This window comes from Vulpes lagopus, chromosome 1, assembly GCF_018345385.1.
Source record: "Vulpes lagopus strain Blue_001 chromosome 1, ASM1834538v1, whole genome shotgun sequence".
NCBI lineage: Eukaryota > Metazoa > Chordata > Mammalia > Carnivora > Canidae > Vulpes > Vulpes lagopus.
Genome location: NC_054824.1, coordinates 179,280,419 through 179,298,670, shown reverse-complemented (window position 1 = coordinate 179,298,670; position 18,252 = coordinate 179,280,419). Strand labels below are relative to the sequence as shown.

General features: G+C 51.0%; 1 protein-coding gene across 1 annotated transcript in view; it reads right to left on the bottom strand.

Annotated features, from left to right (window-relative positions):
* Nucleotides 1-18,252, bottom strand: part of PLXNA2 (plexin A2) — a 207,636-nt gene that overhangs the window by 34,523 nt on the left and 154,861 nt on the right. Inside the window, exon 12 of the mRNA XM_041757924.1 lies at nt 15,291-15,481. Within this exon, the coding sequence (XP_041613858.1) occupies nt 15,291-15,481 (191 nt within the window). The remainder of the gene's footprint in view (nt 1-15,290; nt 15,482-18,252) is intronic.

Here is an 18,252-nt window from a genome sequence, read left to right as displayed (position 1 = left end):
TAATCATCTCTACCTACGTCGCTCCGAGCTCGCTCCCGATAGGGCGTGTTTGGGAGCTTTTTATAAACCAGAAAGGGCTTTGTAATTGTTATGTGCTATTATTGCCACTCCTGCCTGCTAGACACGGTAGGGGTTACAATGATGAATACGCAGGAAATCGGAAAATTTGCCCTCAAGGAACTTCTGGTCAAGGAGGAAGAGATAAAGGAAGCCATTAATAATGCTGATGCGGGGCACACAGTGATAAGACGGATTTGGAGGAAAAGCTGTGGGAGCCCAGAGGAGTCCAAGATTAGGTACTTCTTCCGGGGTCTGATGAAAGATACAAAGTGTGTCTGACATTGTGATGCAAAAAAAAAAAAAAAAAAAAAAAATCCCATGATACCTGCTAGAAGCATGGGGGAAAAAAACAGCAACTTTAGGATTTCCCAAATTTGGCTGACTTGTCATTTGCAAGGATCATTCAGTTAGTTCCCACTTCAGTCACCAAATGCTGTCTCATTTTGCTTTTGACCCAACAGGAAAAGGAATCAGGCTCTCCCAAGGTGTAAACATCTGTCTGGGATGAGATCAGGCTCGCGGAAAAATGCGGCTCTTTGGGAAGGAACGGATAGGGCCCAGGGGGTCAGTTCATCTGTTGTGGTCCATAGTGATCTGAAGTAGGAGGAAGTTAGAGGTGAACTCAATCCCTGGAAGCAGGTCGGGGTGTCTTACACTAAGATTCTCATATGACGTATACATACTGTTATTTAACAAGTCTGAGACTCTTTCCACTATTACCAAAAGAAAGGCAAGACCAACTGGGTGGGAGGGAGGGAGGGAAAGGTGGGTTGGTCAAGGCCAAGGCTCCACCAGAATCTCCCAAATGGAGCTGCAGCCTGGAACCTTCTGTCCTCGGGCCCCACTGGGAGCCTCCCTTTAACCCCGTACGTGCTGGTGGAGCATCAAGTGGCCAGTGGAGTCAAGTGTGTCCCAGGGCAGAGATGACAGGTTAGTACAGGTGAAATGCTGTGGTAGGTTCTGGAAACTCTTCCCTCCTCCCTGTCCCCCAAAAGGACACTGTACTCTTCCTGTCATGTGGGCACCATGAGTTGTGCAACCAACTTGGCCGTGAATGCCCAGGTGATGGGGGCACAGAGAAGAGATGACAGTGGGGAGGAGGAACAGGCTCCCTCCCTGCCTGGCCGACTCCTGGGCTCTCAGCAAGTTGGCTGCACAGCCAGGACTTGAAGTCAGTCAGACCTCCTGACCCCCATCCTCTTCTGCAAGGCTCACACGGTGTGGGTTCCTTCCCTCCTTGACGGGCTAGGCCATGAACTCTGTCATCCGGGGAGCTCATTTCACCTAAGTCTCCTTGTCTGGGGCTCCGGTTCCCTTCTCTGGGAATAAAATACCCACCTTCTGAATAAAAATAAACAAGATTCATGAGAGGAATCAAGGGAGGGATAGTGGAGGTGGTTCGGAGACTTCTCTGTGTGTTGGGCGTTGAGTGGGGGTGGGGGGGACGCAGAACAATCTGGAGAGAAAGGCGCTGGCACGAGGAACCAATGGCCCCATGACTTTCCTGCCCCCCCAACCCCCCCGCCCCGGATTCTAAAAATAACCACTAGTGGATCTTGGCTGTTGCACTCTCCCCTGGAACTGGGGTCTCCCCAGCTCTGCGAGATGGACCCTTGCTAATGAGGAACAGGGCAGGCGATGCTTCCGCGCCCCTGCAGGAGACATCAGGCGGAAAGAATTTGCTTCGAGCAAATTTCTGTGCTGGGTTCTCCTTTGATCCACTTGGAGTGAGCTCCACTGGCCCCTCTCGCCCGTCCCCCAGCCCCCCTGGATGACAAGAACCCACCTACCAAAAAGAACTGACAAAACCGTGGCGCTTGCTTTGCTCTACTTCCCCCACTTTTATTTTTAAAAATACATTCTTTTGCTCGCTGCAGTTAATTACAACCTTTCAGAAAAACTGTGAAACGAAATCTTTCTGGAATGCCTAAAAATATTTCCATCTTGCAGGTAGCGTGTGGGGATTGTACTGTGGATATTCAGCAGTGCTGGCAGGATCTGCGAGGCAGCTTCCTTCAGCTGGCAAGTCATCGCAGTGTCCCCTCCTGACATTTGAGGGTTGGGGTCCGAGACACGACCGTGGGCACCAGGAGGGGCCGCAGGGTCCATTTGCCAGCACAGAGCCACTCAGAAGCATAAGCCAGCTTGCATGTTGCATATGCCAACATATTGTTTACAGAAGAAAGACTTTTTTTTTTAATTGTTAGCAACTGTTAGAGTCTTGGCATGAAGGCACATGTCAAAGAGATAGCTAGTTAGGGGTGTGGAGACGCCAGCCTCATCACTTTTAAGCTAGCTACCAGCTGCTGGAATCCAAACCTGGAGAATCAGAGTCCTCACAGGTCACTGGAAAATGCCTGGGGGATGCTGGGTCCCTGGGGTCTTCCTTCCAACATACCCCATGCTCTGGGCTATGCCACCAGCACCTGGGGTAGGTGGCAAAGGAGTCTGGGATCAGGGAACTAAGCAACCCCCATTCCCTAGGGCTTACAAGGGACACCGCTTACATTTCCCTTGCCTAAAACAAAACCGATGTGTAAGAGTCAGGACTTCCCAAACATAGAGGTGGTGTGCATTTGATTTGCAAAAGGATCCCCCAGGTCTCCATTACCGATGACTTCCAAATCTGTATCGTTGGCTCAGACCTCTCTCCCGAGCTCCATATCCATATATCCAATTGCTCCTGGACATCTCTATTTCCACATGTATGTCCCTCAGGCACCTCAAATTTCACCGTGTCTAAAAATGAACTCTTAATTTTTCCTCCTTCCACTCCCAACCTGATTATCCCCACAGATTCTCTTTCAAGGCTAATGGGATCACTGTGCGCCCAGCCAGGAGTCTTGCAAGCACCTTCCACTGTTTCCCTTCCTTTCCCTACCATGTATAATAAATAACAGTCACCCGGCACCGTCAGATCTCACGCCCTGGCATCCTTTGAATCTGTGGCCCACTCTGTGTTCCAGGGTCAGCGATAAGCACAGCCCCACCACCTCTCACCCGCACCAACCACAAGGGCCTCCACGTTCCAGCGCCAGATCTCACTTCCTCTAGATCTAACTTCTTACCACTTGGTGACCTTCGTGAGCACACACGTGACCAGGTTACTAGTCACTTGCTCGGCCATCCTTTAATGGCTCTGACCACTGTCAAGGCAAAGTCCCTAATTCCTGGTTTGGCACTTGTCCTTCAAGTTCTGATCTTGGTCGCTTGTTCAAGCCACATCCGCTATCGTACCCTATGTCCTCCACGTTCTATACCCAGATGCCAGCGGCTCATGCCCACACAATGCACTTTAAAAATCTCCGTGCCTCTGCATATCGTTTGCTCTCCCCCAGCTTAAAATCAGAGTGGGTCAAGGTGGAGGTCTGGGCTGAGGGTGCAAAGGACCAGCGAAAGGTATCCCGTCGGACACATCTGCCAACACCTGAGGGCTTCCACGTGACTCTGAGACTGAGTATAAGGGCCTTGAGGTTTGTGCGTGCAGTGGCTTGGGGTGGTAAACACCCAGGCCTCCGGCTTTCCTTATGTCTCCCAGGACCAAGTACTGGGGAGAAGCCACAGAGGGGAGGCTTGACGGAAAAGGACGTGCTCTCCAGAGAGAAAGTGAACGGGATCTTTTAGGAAAGCACTTCAGACCAGTTAGCCGTGGGGTCCCAAGTCCACGCTGGAGATGGTCCACAAGGCTGTCTCTTAAAAGCAGCACTAGATTGCAGGGTGCTCAGTGTAGCATCTGCAAAGCTTGGTTCTCTTGGGAGAATGACACAGGTCTACAATGAGGCAAGTTGGTGGAGTTTGCAGAACGACAAGGAAGTTTCAGATCAGAGGGAAACTGTGGGGCTCCAGGGCAGGAGAGAGGTGAGGCTGAAAGGCAGGACGGGAGTTGTCTTAAGACCTTCACCACTGACCGAGGGGAACCACGGCAGGGCTGGGATGGTGGCCAGATCCACATGGTCCTGGCTTCCAGTTTCAGGAGGCCTTTGCTGCTGGCTAGTTTGGGAGAGGGAAGACAGCCCACCTGACACTCGGGTAGCATCTGCAGCAGGAAGAGCGTAGGACAAACCTGAATTTGTGTTTTAGCTCTGACACTTAGGAACTATGCGACCTTTAATCTCAGGGTCCTTATCAGAAAACAGATAACAATACTTCCCTCACGGGGATATTCTGAAGGTTAAGGAAAACAACACCTGGAAAGTCCCTGTATGACGGTGGTTTGGAGACCAGGTCTTGACAATGGGCAATTTCCTCTCTGGTGTTCCCCCTGCACCTGTGCCTTCCCAGATCATAAAAATGTGGGACGATGGCAGTTTACAGATGCTTGGGGATCTTTCTGTTTCTCTGGAAGGAGGACACAGGGACCAGGGAACTTAGCTGCTGGCGTGACAGGGGGTAGACAGAGCTGCCCAAGGGCTGACTGGAGAAAGCTTGAGAGGCGTCCCCCAGCCTGAGCCGGTCCATGCTGCCGAGGACAGGGCCTTGGCTTGGGTGGATTCTGGGCCCTGCGCGGAAGCATGCCCTGAGCCAGACATCACCCTTCCACCCAGAATAAATTTGGGAGGACACTGGCCCTGTCTAAAATGGTCTTCATTCTTTCCTCCTTCCCTTCTAGCCATTTCCTTTTCCCCTGGCGATCAGCCATTCTGGGGTAGGCACAGCACTGCACAATGAACTCAATGAATGCTTCCAGGAAAGTAATTCTGAATGAGACACCCACACAAACAAATGGCTTGACAGTTTGGGATGTGTATGAGTGTGTGTGAGTGTGCGTAGTGAGGGTGCGGAGACAGGGGGAGGGGAGCTGGAAACTTGAGAGATCCGCCGGGATCCTTAGATACTGATCATTTCAGCTCCGTGTTTGTCAACATGTTTTCTATCGTGGACCAGAAATCCATCTGATGTCTCCTCTGTGGACCTCAGAGGTAGGGGATGAGGTAGAGAAGCGCCCAGAAGCAGCTGCTGTTGCTAAGTGCGGGGGGTGGGGCGGACGGGGCAGGGGGTTTTTGCTCTCCCGTGTTCTGTGCGCCCATCGCCCCAGCACTCTGGTCCAGCTCTGTCCTGGACTCTGTGCTCCTGCGGAGAGCTAAGGGTCCCCAAGCTATAGGGCCTAAAGGCGACGTCGCATTCTGACATGCTGCTCCCCCTCCGCTGCCGATGGCCATGCATGTCCACTGATAAAGTCCTACCTCTCCTGCAAGGCTCTGCTGAAATCTGCCTTCCCGGGGAGGCTTTCTCTGATCCCCTCGAGCAGACTTCCAGCACCTTCTCCTCTGCTCCCACTGCCCTTTGTGAATGGCCCCCAGGACATAATGGCCATGCTGGGTTGCAAACTGCTTCTTTTCTCAATAAGATAATAACTATCTTGGGACAGAGGCGATCTCACTTTTGCTTAGCAACCTGATGCTTAGCACACTGCCTGGAACACAGCACCCTCCGATGATACACCCTCCGATGATATCCCCAGTTCTCCGTTACTGGGAAGCGGTTGGTCCCAACCAGGCTGTAGAACAAACTGGGTTCCGTCATGCCAGGTGGAAGGAGGGGGGTGTCTAAGGGCTGCTCGGGAGTGACACAGTATCGTAACACCCGAATCTCCAGAAGTTCTTCCTGCAAACTCTCTTCCTTTAATTTAAGCCAATTCCTGGTGTGATTGCTCATGGAACGGACAGCAGAACGGCTGTCCCCTCGTCAGACATCTTTCAGATACTGAAGACCCAGATGGAGCCACGGCAGGCCTGTGCTTCTGCAATTCTGTTAGCCTTTTCTTGGAAGAGCTTGTTTTCTTAAACCCTTTGATCGTTTCAGATGCTTTTCTCTGGACCCTTGGACTTCCAGGCGTCCTCTGAGAGGGTAATGACCCAAAGTAGGCTTGTGGCTGCTCTGACATGCAGTAAGGAGCGCCTGTGCAGATGACTTCCCTCCACTTGTCACACACACCATTAACCACGCCAGTCCTCAGCAAGTCCCAGAGGGAGGGTAAACCCCAGGTCTCTTTCCCAGGTCCCTTTTTCTTTTCTGTTTTCCTCCCTGGGGTCCCTTCCCCTATTTTAGGTTCCTCTTAGCCTGCCAGCCTCTTCTCTGGAAAGAAACCTTTATTTGCATCTTAATGGGAGCTTAAGCTGTGTTTTGAGCTTGCCTTAAGAGTATTGGCTTTTTGGCTGATTATAGAATGAAATGTCTGTCCATACGCAGCATTCAGAAGGAGAATGTGGGAAATGTGCTAGGGCAGAGGCTTCAGTCCAGTTGCCCGACGCCTGGCCCCAGGTATATATGTGGCTAATCCACATCTGGCTGAGTATTTTTTATCAGCTCATCCTATGCCAGGATGAGCAGGCTTGTGGGATGAGGTTGGCCTGTGCTGACGGTAGGGCACTAACTAGTCTCCTGCTGGGCCATCTCGAAGCCTCCCACAGCTTCTTGTTGGGAAGCCACTTCCCCACCGACTCGGACCCCACCTGCCTGCCGCTGGGCCCAACCGAGCCCTGCAGAGCGCCTGAGCACCCCAGCCAAATCTGGGCTCCTGCCAGACTGGGTCATGTTTGTTTTCCACTGTGGGTGCCGTGACCTGGAAAGCAGCCGCCGTGATGCTACACTCGCCCTGATTCTTGCAGCCACTAATTGAACAGTTCGGAGGGAACTGTGCCACGAAGCCGCCCAAGGGCGGGAGCAGATGCAGCCGATTAATTACAGCTGGGGAGCTCCGAAGGGCCGCACCGGGGAGCGGAGCGCGAGGAGCCCCAGGCCCAGGGGCTCGGCAGCCTGGGGAGCGCCGCCCGGGCCACCCCTGGGACTTGGGTGCAGCCTTGGAGGGTGGCACTGGGGGCTCCTGCAGGGTAGGGGCTCGTGGGGTCAGAGGAAGGTTGCTTCTTGGTGGGGGCCTCACGAGGCCGGGCTTCCATCCTAGCGAAGCTGGCTTCCTTGGGTTGCCTCTCCCACCTGTTAGACACGGTGGGAGCCAAGACAGACACTGGACACTGGCTCCTGGTCATTGGAAGTGCTACCATCGTTTATTACATCTGCTTTATCATCGCCTCTTCTAATATCGTTTCATTTATTAAGTACTTATCATGAACCAGGAATTGTGCCAAGGGCTTTACGTATTTTATCCTATGTAGGGCTCCACAGACTCTGTGAGGGAGGTCCTATTATAATTTCCTTATAACAGATGGGGAGTAGTACCCAGAGAGGTGAAGTGATGGGCCCAAGGTTAGTGGTCGAGCTCACCTGTGCTTCTAGCCTCCAACCGCACTGCCTGAGTGGACCACCCTCTTGTCCCGGGAGAGAGCCCTCAGGCATGAGAGTCATCGGGCATGAGAATTCAGGCCCTATGCTACTCGTGGGTTCCCCTCTGTTGAGGTCCCCAGCCCCTCTCCCTTGGTGAAGGCCAGAACGAGCTACTTTCCCAGAAGCTGTGCAGTTGGCTTTGCTGATCACCCCCATGTCTCCGAACTTCTCAACTCCCCCACCTTCCTCTCTGTCCCCATTCCCACGCAAATGTGCACCGGCTGCCCTTGACCTCCCCCCCTCCCCCGCCCCGGTCATCTCTCCCTGTGCCTGTCTAGTCTCTCTGTGTGATGCCAGGAGTGGGGACTGCTGGCTTTCTTTCCATCCTGGCAGTGGACTGGATGAGAGCTCCGTGCTGGCAGGTTTCCCGCCTCCAGCCCTGTGGACTGAGAGTTCTGTGGACTGAGCCCTGGCGAGAGATGAAGGACAGTGTACAGGTCATAGGTGGGGGCTCTAGAGTTAAGCAGCTGCGGGGTAGCTCTTGGTTCTAAAACTTACTAGCAGCGTGCTTTTGATAAAGTGCCTTGGTTTCCTCATCGGTAAAACGGGGCTAATGATAACAGAAGCCCCTCCCTCATACAAGTTGTTATAAGGCTTATATGAAATGACATAGGGTGCTGAGTGTGCTGCTGGGGGCCAGGTGAGCCTTCAGTGAAAGTTAGCTATCCTTTTTCTTATTATGATTTGATGATGAAGAAGTCTGGGCAGAAGCCAGGCTAGCTGAAATCCAGAGAAGTGGCTGCTGTGGAGATGGCGCAGCGTGGCTGCTTTTCTGACGGGCCTGTCTGGCTCTTCCCTTGTCTCCAACAGGCTGTCAGCACCCTAGACTGGGCTCTTAAGAGGAGACGGGAGAGGCTGACATCAGAGCTTTCCAGAGCAGCCGAGGGAGGGGGTCCCAGAGAAGATGCTCCAGGATGGATACCCCCCAACTGATGGACATGCTTTGTATTAAAAGCTCCTGTGTCTGAGACTGGGATCGAGAGGGTTCTGCCCCGAGTGGCCCCCCGAATCAGGACAAGCCAGGGAGGACAAGTTGCCAGTATATAGACAGCTAATCTCACTAATCCACTTGCTCCTTTCCTGGTGCTTAGAGTTTTCCTGACTTTAGAGGGCAGTGGTGCCAACTTTGCGCCTGCAAATTTTGATGCCAACCTGGCACTTGGCCCCAGAGACACCTGGATGCTGGATTCAAGATGCCAAATTGTCACATTCTTTTCCAATGTGAGTGTATGTGTGTGTGTGGGCACGTGTGTGCATGAGAATGTGCACACTCTTCATGGTAGGCTAGAGCCCAGCTGACGAGCTCTGCAGGAATCTCTGGCCTTGTGGCGCCAGCTCTCCTACCCGGCAAGAATCCTTGCTGGCTCTGTCTTAGCTGATAGTACATTCAAAACCTAATTGTTATCTCAGCAGAGTAACTCCATTATTCATCCTGACACCATCCCCCGTTAGCTGTTTGTTGCAGTGATGTTATATTAATGAGGCCTGCAAATAAATGAACGGGAGATCAGAGTGCTGACTTGTTTCTCAGGAAAGCTGGCTGACATATTTATTTATTTGTTGGGAACTTTGCAGCGAGTCTTTCTGGCCCTGGGCAGGTGGCTTTTGGCCTTTCCTGCAGAGATTTGCTGCAGCCTTACAGATAAATACTTGTAAATGTCCAACTCCCCAAACAATTTCACAAATGCGTTCACAACTGAGAGAATCCAAGGGAAAAAAAAAACACTTTAAATTATTTGGGCAGATGGAGAGCAGAAGGAATGCAAGAGCAACGGATCATCTCAAACAAATATTGTATCAACTATTATTTTTGCTTGGTTTTAGAGAGCAATGCACATGGTTTTCTACATTTGGTTTTCTTTCCCAGTTACACATACTCAAGATAGTGTTAAAGAGAATTTATGTTCCCTGAGCATAAACTAGTGAGGGATGGGGCAAGATAGTGACGTTGGAGAATTCACAGAGTAAAATCTACAATGTGGTCAATGAAGAGACAACTGCAAAACCAGCATCCCTACGGGCTAGCATCGGTGTGGCCTCACTGGGCAACATGGCAGGTGAGTTCAGAGACACACAGGAATATTCTTTGGTGCCCAAATGGTGATGGGTTCCTGGCCCATCCCTGAGGACCCCAACACCCAAGACTGGAAATTTGCTCCTTGCATTTTAAGCCTGCTTTGCTTATTCTTTATCCTGATCTCTCTCATCCCCTGCAGGTATGAGCTACGTTGGCCCCATCCTCTGGGCTCTCATTAAGCTCAGATGCTTGAAAAGAAAGAACTGCCAGGCTTGGTCATTTCCAACTTTCACCTCAACCCCATCACCCCACTGACAGACACAACCAGAAACCAATCGAGTCCGAGAACTCCAAAAAACATACATAATTAAAGTAACATCTATCCTATACAGGGAGAAGGGGTCAGCTTAAGTTTAAACACACCCAGAATGCTCCTTCTGCTCCCCCACCACTCATAGGAATAAGTGCAGACCTAATTATGTCTGGGAAGACAGGTGAAGGTTATCTTTTTTTTTTTAATTTTTATTTATTTATGATAGTCACAGAGAGACAGAGAGAGGCAGAGACATAGGCAGAGGGAGAAACAGGCACCATGCACCGGGAGCCTGATGTGGGATTCGATCCCGGGTCTCCAGGATCACGCCCTAGGCCAAAGGCAAGCGCCAAACCACTGCACCACCCAGGGATCCCCAGGTGAAGGTTATCTTAAGGCTCAGTACAAAAGGTAGCCAATGCTCCCAGCTTTACTGGTGTCTCCTGGGACCTTCCAAAAGAATTCTGATCCTGGGCACAGATATTTTTGGTACACTTGTGGTGGAGTGAGGTGGAAAAGTGTATAGCCAGGGAACACCCAGTCAGAGGGCCCTGGTTTCGAATTTGTTCTGCCACTGACGAAATGGATGACTTTGGGCAAATTATTTACTTCCCTAAGCACTGTTTCCTCAACTCTTAAGTGAAGATAATTGTAGGTATCTTGCAGGGTTGTTAGGATGAGTAGGTATGCAAAGGTCACAGTATACAGTAGAGTTTGGCTATTATACCAATACTCGGGGATATAGAGCATGTGTGTTCATGTCCCTGACCTGAGGTAAGTGTCCTCATTAGGTGTCAAGACCTAGGTCTGTGCTGTAGTCCTCCTTCTAAACAGGAGACAAGAGTAGAGGGTGTTGATGAGAAGTTTCTGTCCTAGGCCCTTCTGAGGAAGCAGCATGGCCTGTGGGACAAGCAGATTCCAGCCTCCTCCAGGTGGCCCATGTTCAGGGATAGGTTGGGGCTTTGCAGTGAGAGACTGCACCCTCTGCCTCCCTTCCCAGAACTAACCATGTGATAACTTCCAAGCCTAGTACAGTGCATGACATGCAGTGGTTTCTCATTAAAGGGATATTTATTTATTGCAATGCTCGTTTATGTGTTGAATTTTATCCTCCTCAAATTCATATGTTAAAGCACCAATTCCCATTACCTCAGGATGTGACCTATTTGGAGTCAGGTACCTTTCCAGAGGTAATCAAGTTAAACTGAGGTCATTAGTATGAGCTCTAATCCAATACAACTGGGGTCCTTATATAAATAAACAAAAAATTAGAGACAGACACAGAAAGGAATGTCATGCAGAGATGAAGGCGATGCGTCCACAAGGTAAGGGATACCCAGACTGCTGCTTTCCCAAGGCACCAGAAGCTAAGGGAGAGACACGGAACAGAGGCTCCTCAGAGCCATCAGAAGGGATCAATCCTGCCAACACCCGGATCTGGGCCTTCCAGCCTCCAAAACTGCAAGACAAGATAGTTCACGGTTGTTTAAGCCACCCAGTTGGTCGTGCTTTGTCACCGTCGCCCTAGCAGATGAACATACTTCCAGTGGAGACCTCTGTCACGTGAGCTCTAGACCCTTACATTTTTCTCCCCAATTATATATTCGGTCTCCTTTCTGTTTCTGCCGAGTGCTGCCCCTTCCCAGCTTGTCAGAAAATGTTGCTTCTGGGCTTTCCTGTCTAGCAGGGGGCTTGTAACATCCTCCTCTTTGAGGTCCTAGCAGTTCTGAAAGCACAGCAACGTGGTGGGCCAGGCATCTCACGGGCTTTCCGAAGCTCTGCACATCTCTCGTCCCCAGGGTTGAACAGGTGACACGTGCGCAGACGCCGCGGGATGACAGCTAGAATGGGAGCAGCCTGGGATCCCCCACAGGGGACAGCATCATTATCACATTACGGGCTGGATGAGAAGGAGCAGATGCTGGGTCCTGAGGGGGTCTCTAACCTGAAGTTTATGCAGACTGGGAAATTCCATCGGCCCGAAGGCTTGTCCTCCATGAAGCTACCACAGGAGGTGAGTCTCTAGGGGTGGGCTTGGTTGCCATGGAGACAGTTGGGTGAGATGGGTTAAGGATGAACCCAGCTGTTCATTCAACTGAGCTTGAGTCCATTTCTTTTCCTAAAGCAGGACTCATTCCAGGTCACCTCATTGATCCCCCTGCCCCTGGGCAGGGCGGTGCCCATCCCAGTCCCCATCTGTCTCCAGCACTGGAGATGTTGCTGCCTCCAGCAGCCACCACCAGCCATCATAGAATTCTTCACCTTTCACCCCTCAACAATGATCGTAGTAAATGGCTCTTGCACGTGGGCTTGCACAGGGGGTGGGGAACACATTTTGAAGGCAAGGGTCAGAGACAAGGGGGGAGGGGCATATACAAAGCATGGATCTCATAGAATTCTGATTATTAAGAAAAAGACCTATGCCAATGTCAAGGAATCAGCCCAAGAAAGCCTAGGTAAAGAAAACGAGCTGATTCTTCCTTAAAAGCTACTTTTACCAAATAGTACAGTTTTGGTAACAAATGCCAGAGAGGCACATGAGGTTGATTCTTCCCATTGCTGGCGATACTAACTTTGATCATGTGGCAAAAGGAGCATCTACCAGGTTTCTTCTCTGTACGGTTTCTATTTTTCTTGTTGTAATTAATCCACATCTTGTGGGGAGATGGCTTGAGACTATGTAAATATCCTATTTTTCATCATACTTTCATTCACTAATTTTAGTATTCATCGGCCATTCTTCCTGAAATAATTATTACTGTGCATTTTGCCAAATGGTGATTTTCTATTTCCCTAAGTTCTTTTTACATGTTTGAGTTCGAATTCTAGTAGAAGAAGAGCTTCCTCTCTCCCCCGTGAGTCGTTTGTTTAATTATATCAATAAGGACCATAGATTCTTATTTTACTCTATTGCTTATGAGTCAGTTAGGATCATTATTTATTTTCTTGCTCAGATTGCCACAGATTTGGCTATTGGGGCCAAATCAAGTTGGCTCCTGTGTCCCTTTGACGTGCACTCCACATTTTTGTTAGTACTTCTTGCCGTAAATATAGAACCTGAATTAAATCATGGGAAGACATTAGCCAGATTCAAGTTGAGGGATATTTGTCCTGTACTCTTGAACAGTATCCGGGTCACGAGAGAGAAAGAGCCAGAGTCCTACAGAAACAAGGTAACGGAACATCACACGTGACCGTGGATTGGATCCTGGACTGGAGAAAGGGGGACGATCGGTGGGACCGATGGCACAACGTGAATCAGGCATGTATATTACATGGCATTATTGTCTAAATGTTAATTTTCTGATTTTGATAATTGTGCTGTGGTTATATAAGATGTTAATTTCGGAGAATCTGGGTGAAGGGTATGTGAAAGTTCTTGGTACTATTTTTGTGCCTTTTTATAAGTCTCAAATTATTTGAAAAATGAGACGTTTAAAAGAACTGAAGAGGACTTTTACAGGGGGAGGAGGGCAGGTTGAGGGCAGTAGATGCAAAATGAAAGGAGAGATTCCTGATAACAGTGAATAAAATATTCCAGGCCTGGATCCTCCCCCTTGCATGTCCTGTCCCGAATGATGTCCCCTGCAAGGCTTGAGACACAGCACGGGCTTGTCTCTCCTCCCCGGAGATGCTCTTTCGTTTCTCCACAGCCTCTACTTGAGAAACACCAACAGGAGACCCCACCGCTTGGGGCCTCCAGCTCCTGCTGCTGTGTTCCCTGGGAAAATCAATTACAGCCTAATTACCTCAGGGGGTTAATTAGCATCATGTAGCTTGGGTGTCCTCTGTGAATGGAGCAGGCTGTCGGTCCCGGTCAGTGAGCAGGGGCGACACGGAGGCAGAGATTTCCCAGGGAGAGGCTGCCGGAGGGCTGCTGTGAGGCGCCCCTGCCAGTCGGGGAGTGGACGGGTTGGTGCAGGTGAGAGGAGCCGATGGAAGCCAGGCCCTGCCTAAGTTAGCTCCCCTCCACCCCAGGCCTGAGCAGGTTCTCAGGCCAGCAGTTGCTGGAAATCACTAGAATCAGGAAGAAGGCAGGGAGCCCTGAGCAGCTCAGGGAGCTGGCTTCTGGGGGCAGGGCTGGGGCACCGCCAGGAGTCCCTACAACCACTTTTGCAGCGATGTGAAGACACGAGATGGATCAGTAGGCACTAATCACGGGCCACGTCCGTGAGTAAAATGAAGCGGACAAAGCCCGATCCTTGCATGGCAGCAGCTTCCACTCTCCTGCACCCTCCCACCAGGATGATGAGCACCTACCCCGCCGCACTGCGCTTCCCTGCGAGGCCCTGCCATGCGGATGATGGCACCCTCCTGCTCTCCCTTAGCTGAGAAAGTTGGGTGCCAAGGAAGGGGAAGCACTGCTTCCCGCTCTAGGTTACTTGGGCACCTGGTGACTCTACCAGTCGTCCTATAATCCACTAAGTCTGAGCCACTTAATGAGCTGTGTGAACTGGGGCAACCCCAGCCTCATGTTCCTCATCTGCAAAATGGAAGTGAGACCATTTACCTCCCACGGTAGGTTGTGGGATTAAACGAGACAGTGCCAAGCGTGCTAAACACACATTTGCTCCCTCCTCAAAGAAGCCATCTGCAGGTTAACAACACTCATTTGATCTTGAGGGTTTTCTTACTCTGGATCTGAGGCTTCAAAAATGATCACAGGCATGCTCCAGAAGTTTCGCAATACTCGGTGACGTGGGTGAGGGCCAAAGGTGCTTTCTTCGGCTACTCAGGAAGAGGCGGTGGGGGAAGGGGGCGGCGTGTCCACTCGGGGGAGAGGCAGCAAAGGAGCAGCCCTCACTGCTTTCCTAAATGAGCAGACCACAGAGCTACCTGCCCGCGCCTTTAGTCCCAGTCACCATAAGGAACGTGCAATTAGCTTCAAAGCACAAGTGACAGTCGGTGAATAGGGAGCCGTGAAGAGTGATGAACACATAATGCAACCAAAGTTAATACAACTATTCCTCTCCCAGGCCATTCAAAACCCGAGCAGCTGCTTTTTCATTCATATCATCTATTCATCTGCCTTTGCAATTTGCTATTCAGGAAACATCATTCCCGCCCCCCCTCCAGGGATAATTAATTACCTATTTCTTTCCATTAAGATGCACAAACAAATCGGGACAGAGAGCACATCGCGGGAAATGGCACGGTGGCCCATGTCATGCCTGCTTTTACTTTCTTGTTTCGTGTTCAACTTTGCAACCCTGAGCTAATTGCAGCTCCCGAGATCACATTTCTGCTGAGAAAAGCTAAACCTGCTCTCTGCAATGTTCAGCCACCACGAAGCCAATTTCCCAGGGGCTGCACCTGGCTCTGTGGGCCCGGCAGGGAGGCTGGGCTGGTTCTGCCTCCCTCAAACGCAGCGCACACCCGCCGGGTACGCCCATTCACGCGCTGGCCTGAGGATACAGGTGCACACTCGCTTGCCCCGGACACCTGGACATGGGCCATCGAAGTGCCCGAGACAGGCCTCCCGCTCCCCACAGCAACCGTGCACCACACTTACCAATTCCTCGACGTGAACTCCCCTCCCGTGGCACCCCCGGGCCCCCTCGGCTGGCTCTGGGCCACCCCGACCCCCACTCTGGGAACTTGCAGGAGGGAGGGACTCACCTCGGTGATCTGGGGGTTGGAGCACTTAACGTTGTGGCTGGACCAGTCAAGCCAGGGGCTGGAGGGGCTGACGCAGTGCTGCTGGAGCGTGCACCTGCGCTCGCCGCTGCACCAGCCGCACTCGAACTTCCTGTCGGCCTTGAGGCACAGGCCGCAGCTCTCCCGCTGGGCCGCACACTTGTAGAGGTGGACTGCGAAGAGAGGGGGCGACAGGGCCACACTGGAGAGGGCTCCTCAGGCCTGCCTCTTCTTGGAGGCATGACAAACCGTCCCCGAGCACCGATAACACCTTCCAAGAATAACCAACGTGGGGGACACATACTAAATTGAGCCTCCTGGTGGCTGAAAGGTGCACAGAAAATGTTCTTTAAGAGGTGTGGCTCTAGGTTGCATCGGATCAGGGCTTTGAGGGTGGCGTCGCTACTTCCTAGGATGGTGACAGGATATAACTCCCCTGAACCCTGTTTACTGAATCTAGGACATGGGGAGGATTGTTGTTTTTTTTGTGAGGTTTGAAAGAGGTGCTGTGTGTTACGTGCCTAGCACAGTGCCTGTAGCATCCCTGATGCACCGGTACCCAGGCTTATTCTCTTTTCTTTAGGTCACACTGCATTCTTAAGCACTGTCTTTCTTACCTGTGGCCCTCATCATAATAGGTAAGGGCTGATTTTCCCTATTTCAGGTAAAAAATGAAGCTCACAAAGGTATATAATGACTCTTAAAAAAAAAAAAGATTTATATCTATTTGAGAAAGAGACAGAAAGTAGGAGCAGAGGAGGGAGAGGCCTCCCCACTGAGGTGCCCAACAAGGGGGCTCAATCCCAGGACCCACAGACCATGACCTGAGCTGAAGGCAGATGCTTAGTGGACTGAGCCACCCAGGAGCCTCAGCATGTGATGACTGTGGACGCTTACTAAGGTTAGCACCCCACCCTAGGACAGTGAAATTCCAGCTCTCATGAGAAGACAGAGGCATCCAGCCCATGCACTGGGAACCGGGTGCTCTGGGACGCAGGTCGGCTTGGCTTCAAGAAAGGCCAGGTGGCTGGCCAAGTGCGGACAGAACTGAGAAGGAGAGGGAGTCCACGCCGTCCCGCTCACGGCCCCTGCAGTGGGGGGTGACATCCCCACAGAGGACAACCTGGCTACTTAACAGGTCATTTTTGGAGTCTGCAGACCGTTGGCCTGTGCTCTGGTGTCTTACTGACTTAGAAGCCCTGGGGCAGGCCAGTCTGCAGAACTGTATTTTGGGAGTCTGGGGCTTCGTTGTCCCCGACTGATGTTTTGAATTCACAATGCCGAGTAGAATTCTCCAGAAGCAGAATACTCAGAGAGTCATTTTCGACTTTTCTGGTCAAGCAGACCTAAGCTTTCAGGACTGGGCAGGGGTGGTGGGGCGTGGGGCATGGGGCTTGCCTGTGCTGGAGATCAGATACAGGCCCCCCATGCAGGGGCACTTATTTATTCCCCTAAAGGTCCTCATCCTGTTCCTCTGCTCTGTCAAGTGTCCCTCAGTCCCGGCTGCAGGGACTACATTTAAACATCCTCATGTCCACGGCTTCTTAGGGCAGAGAGCAGGAAATGAGAATCTTAAAATGAGCAATGACCTAGTGAGCACGTATTAGCATGCACGAACGGTGCACATCTAATACCTCGTTTGGTCTTCACGATGACCCCGAGAGGAGAGCGTCCCTTCCCGCATATCACAGGTAAGGAACCTGGGATGAAGGCGGGGCAGGAAGTAGTCTGAGTTCACCCATCTATAAGTGAAAACGCCAGGATTTGAACCCTGGTTTCTCGGATTCTAGAACCCGAGTCCATAAACACCGTGGCCTTCTCCACGCAACATGGTGCACAGCCTCCAGAATCACCTGGGCTCCAGGAGGGATGAACATGGAGATGGTGCTGCCCTGGGCATTCCCAGTTGTCGGGAGCCACCAGGGAGGGTTCTGACCTGACAGCTTGGATGTGGCCATTTCCCCTAAGCTCCAGGTGCAAAGGCAACCTCCGGGAACTAAGCCCAGATCCTCAGCGGGGAGAATGTCTACCTCTCAGCAGTGAGGAAATTTGGCCTGGGTATGAGGAGAAAGAGAACAAAAATCTCCCTGGCTCAGTTTCTTTCTCCCGGACTAAGTGGCATCGATTTCTGTGCCAGCGTGTGGGTGGGGGCTCTGGTGGCCCTGGTCCCCTCTCTGCACCCATGGGCGACCCTCAGGCTGAGGGAGAAGCTGGGGCAGCCCTAGCTACTTGAAGTGTAGTGAGCCGTGGCCCATGGTGCGGGGAGAGGCTTCTGGAGGGCAGAAGGCTTCATGTCCCCCAGTGGCCCGAGCTACTGGAAGGACAGGGGTAGGGGGGTCAAGCATGTGAGCGCTGAGATTGGATATCCTTGGTCCAGATCCTGGCTCTTACTTTCTGATTCAGCCTATTTTTTTCTTTCCTTTTTCAGCTTTATTGAGGTATAATTGACAAAAAGAAATTATAAGGTATTTAAGTATATACCATGATGATTGGATATATTATATATATATATACATGGTGCAAGGGTTCTTCCTATCTAGCTAATTAACATATCCATCACCATATATATACACACACACATCATATATGTATACACGCACATACATGTGGCGATTACAAATAAATATCCAGGTTGTAGTCTTTTAGTAACTTCCAATCATACAATGCCGTGTTCTCAGCTATAGACACCGAGCTTTGCACTAGATCCTCAGACTTCATCCATCTTACAGCTGAAAGTTTGCACCCTTTTAACAACCTTTTTATTTCCCCTCCAACCTCCAGCAATTACTTTTCTAGTCTCTGTAGGAGTTTGACTTTTTTTTTTGGTAAGATTTAAATATTTAAGACAAATATCTTAATATTTGTCTTAAAAGGATAGAGCAGCGCTTTGTGAATTTGCTTGTCCGCCGCTCCAATTTCAGCCTGCGTGCTGCTGAAGTGAGTA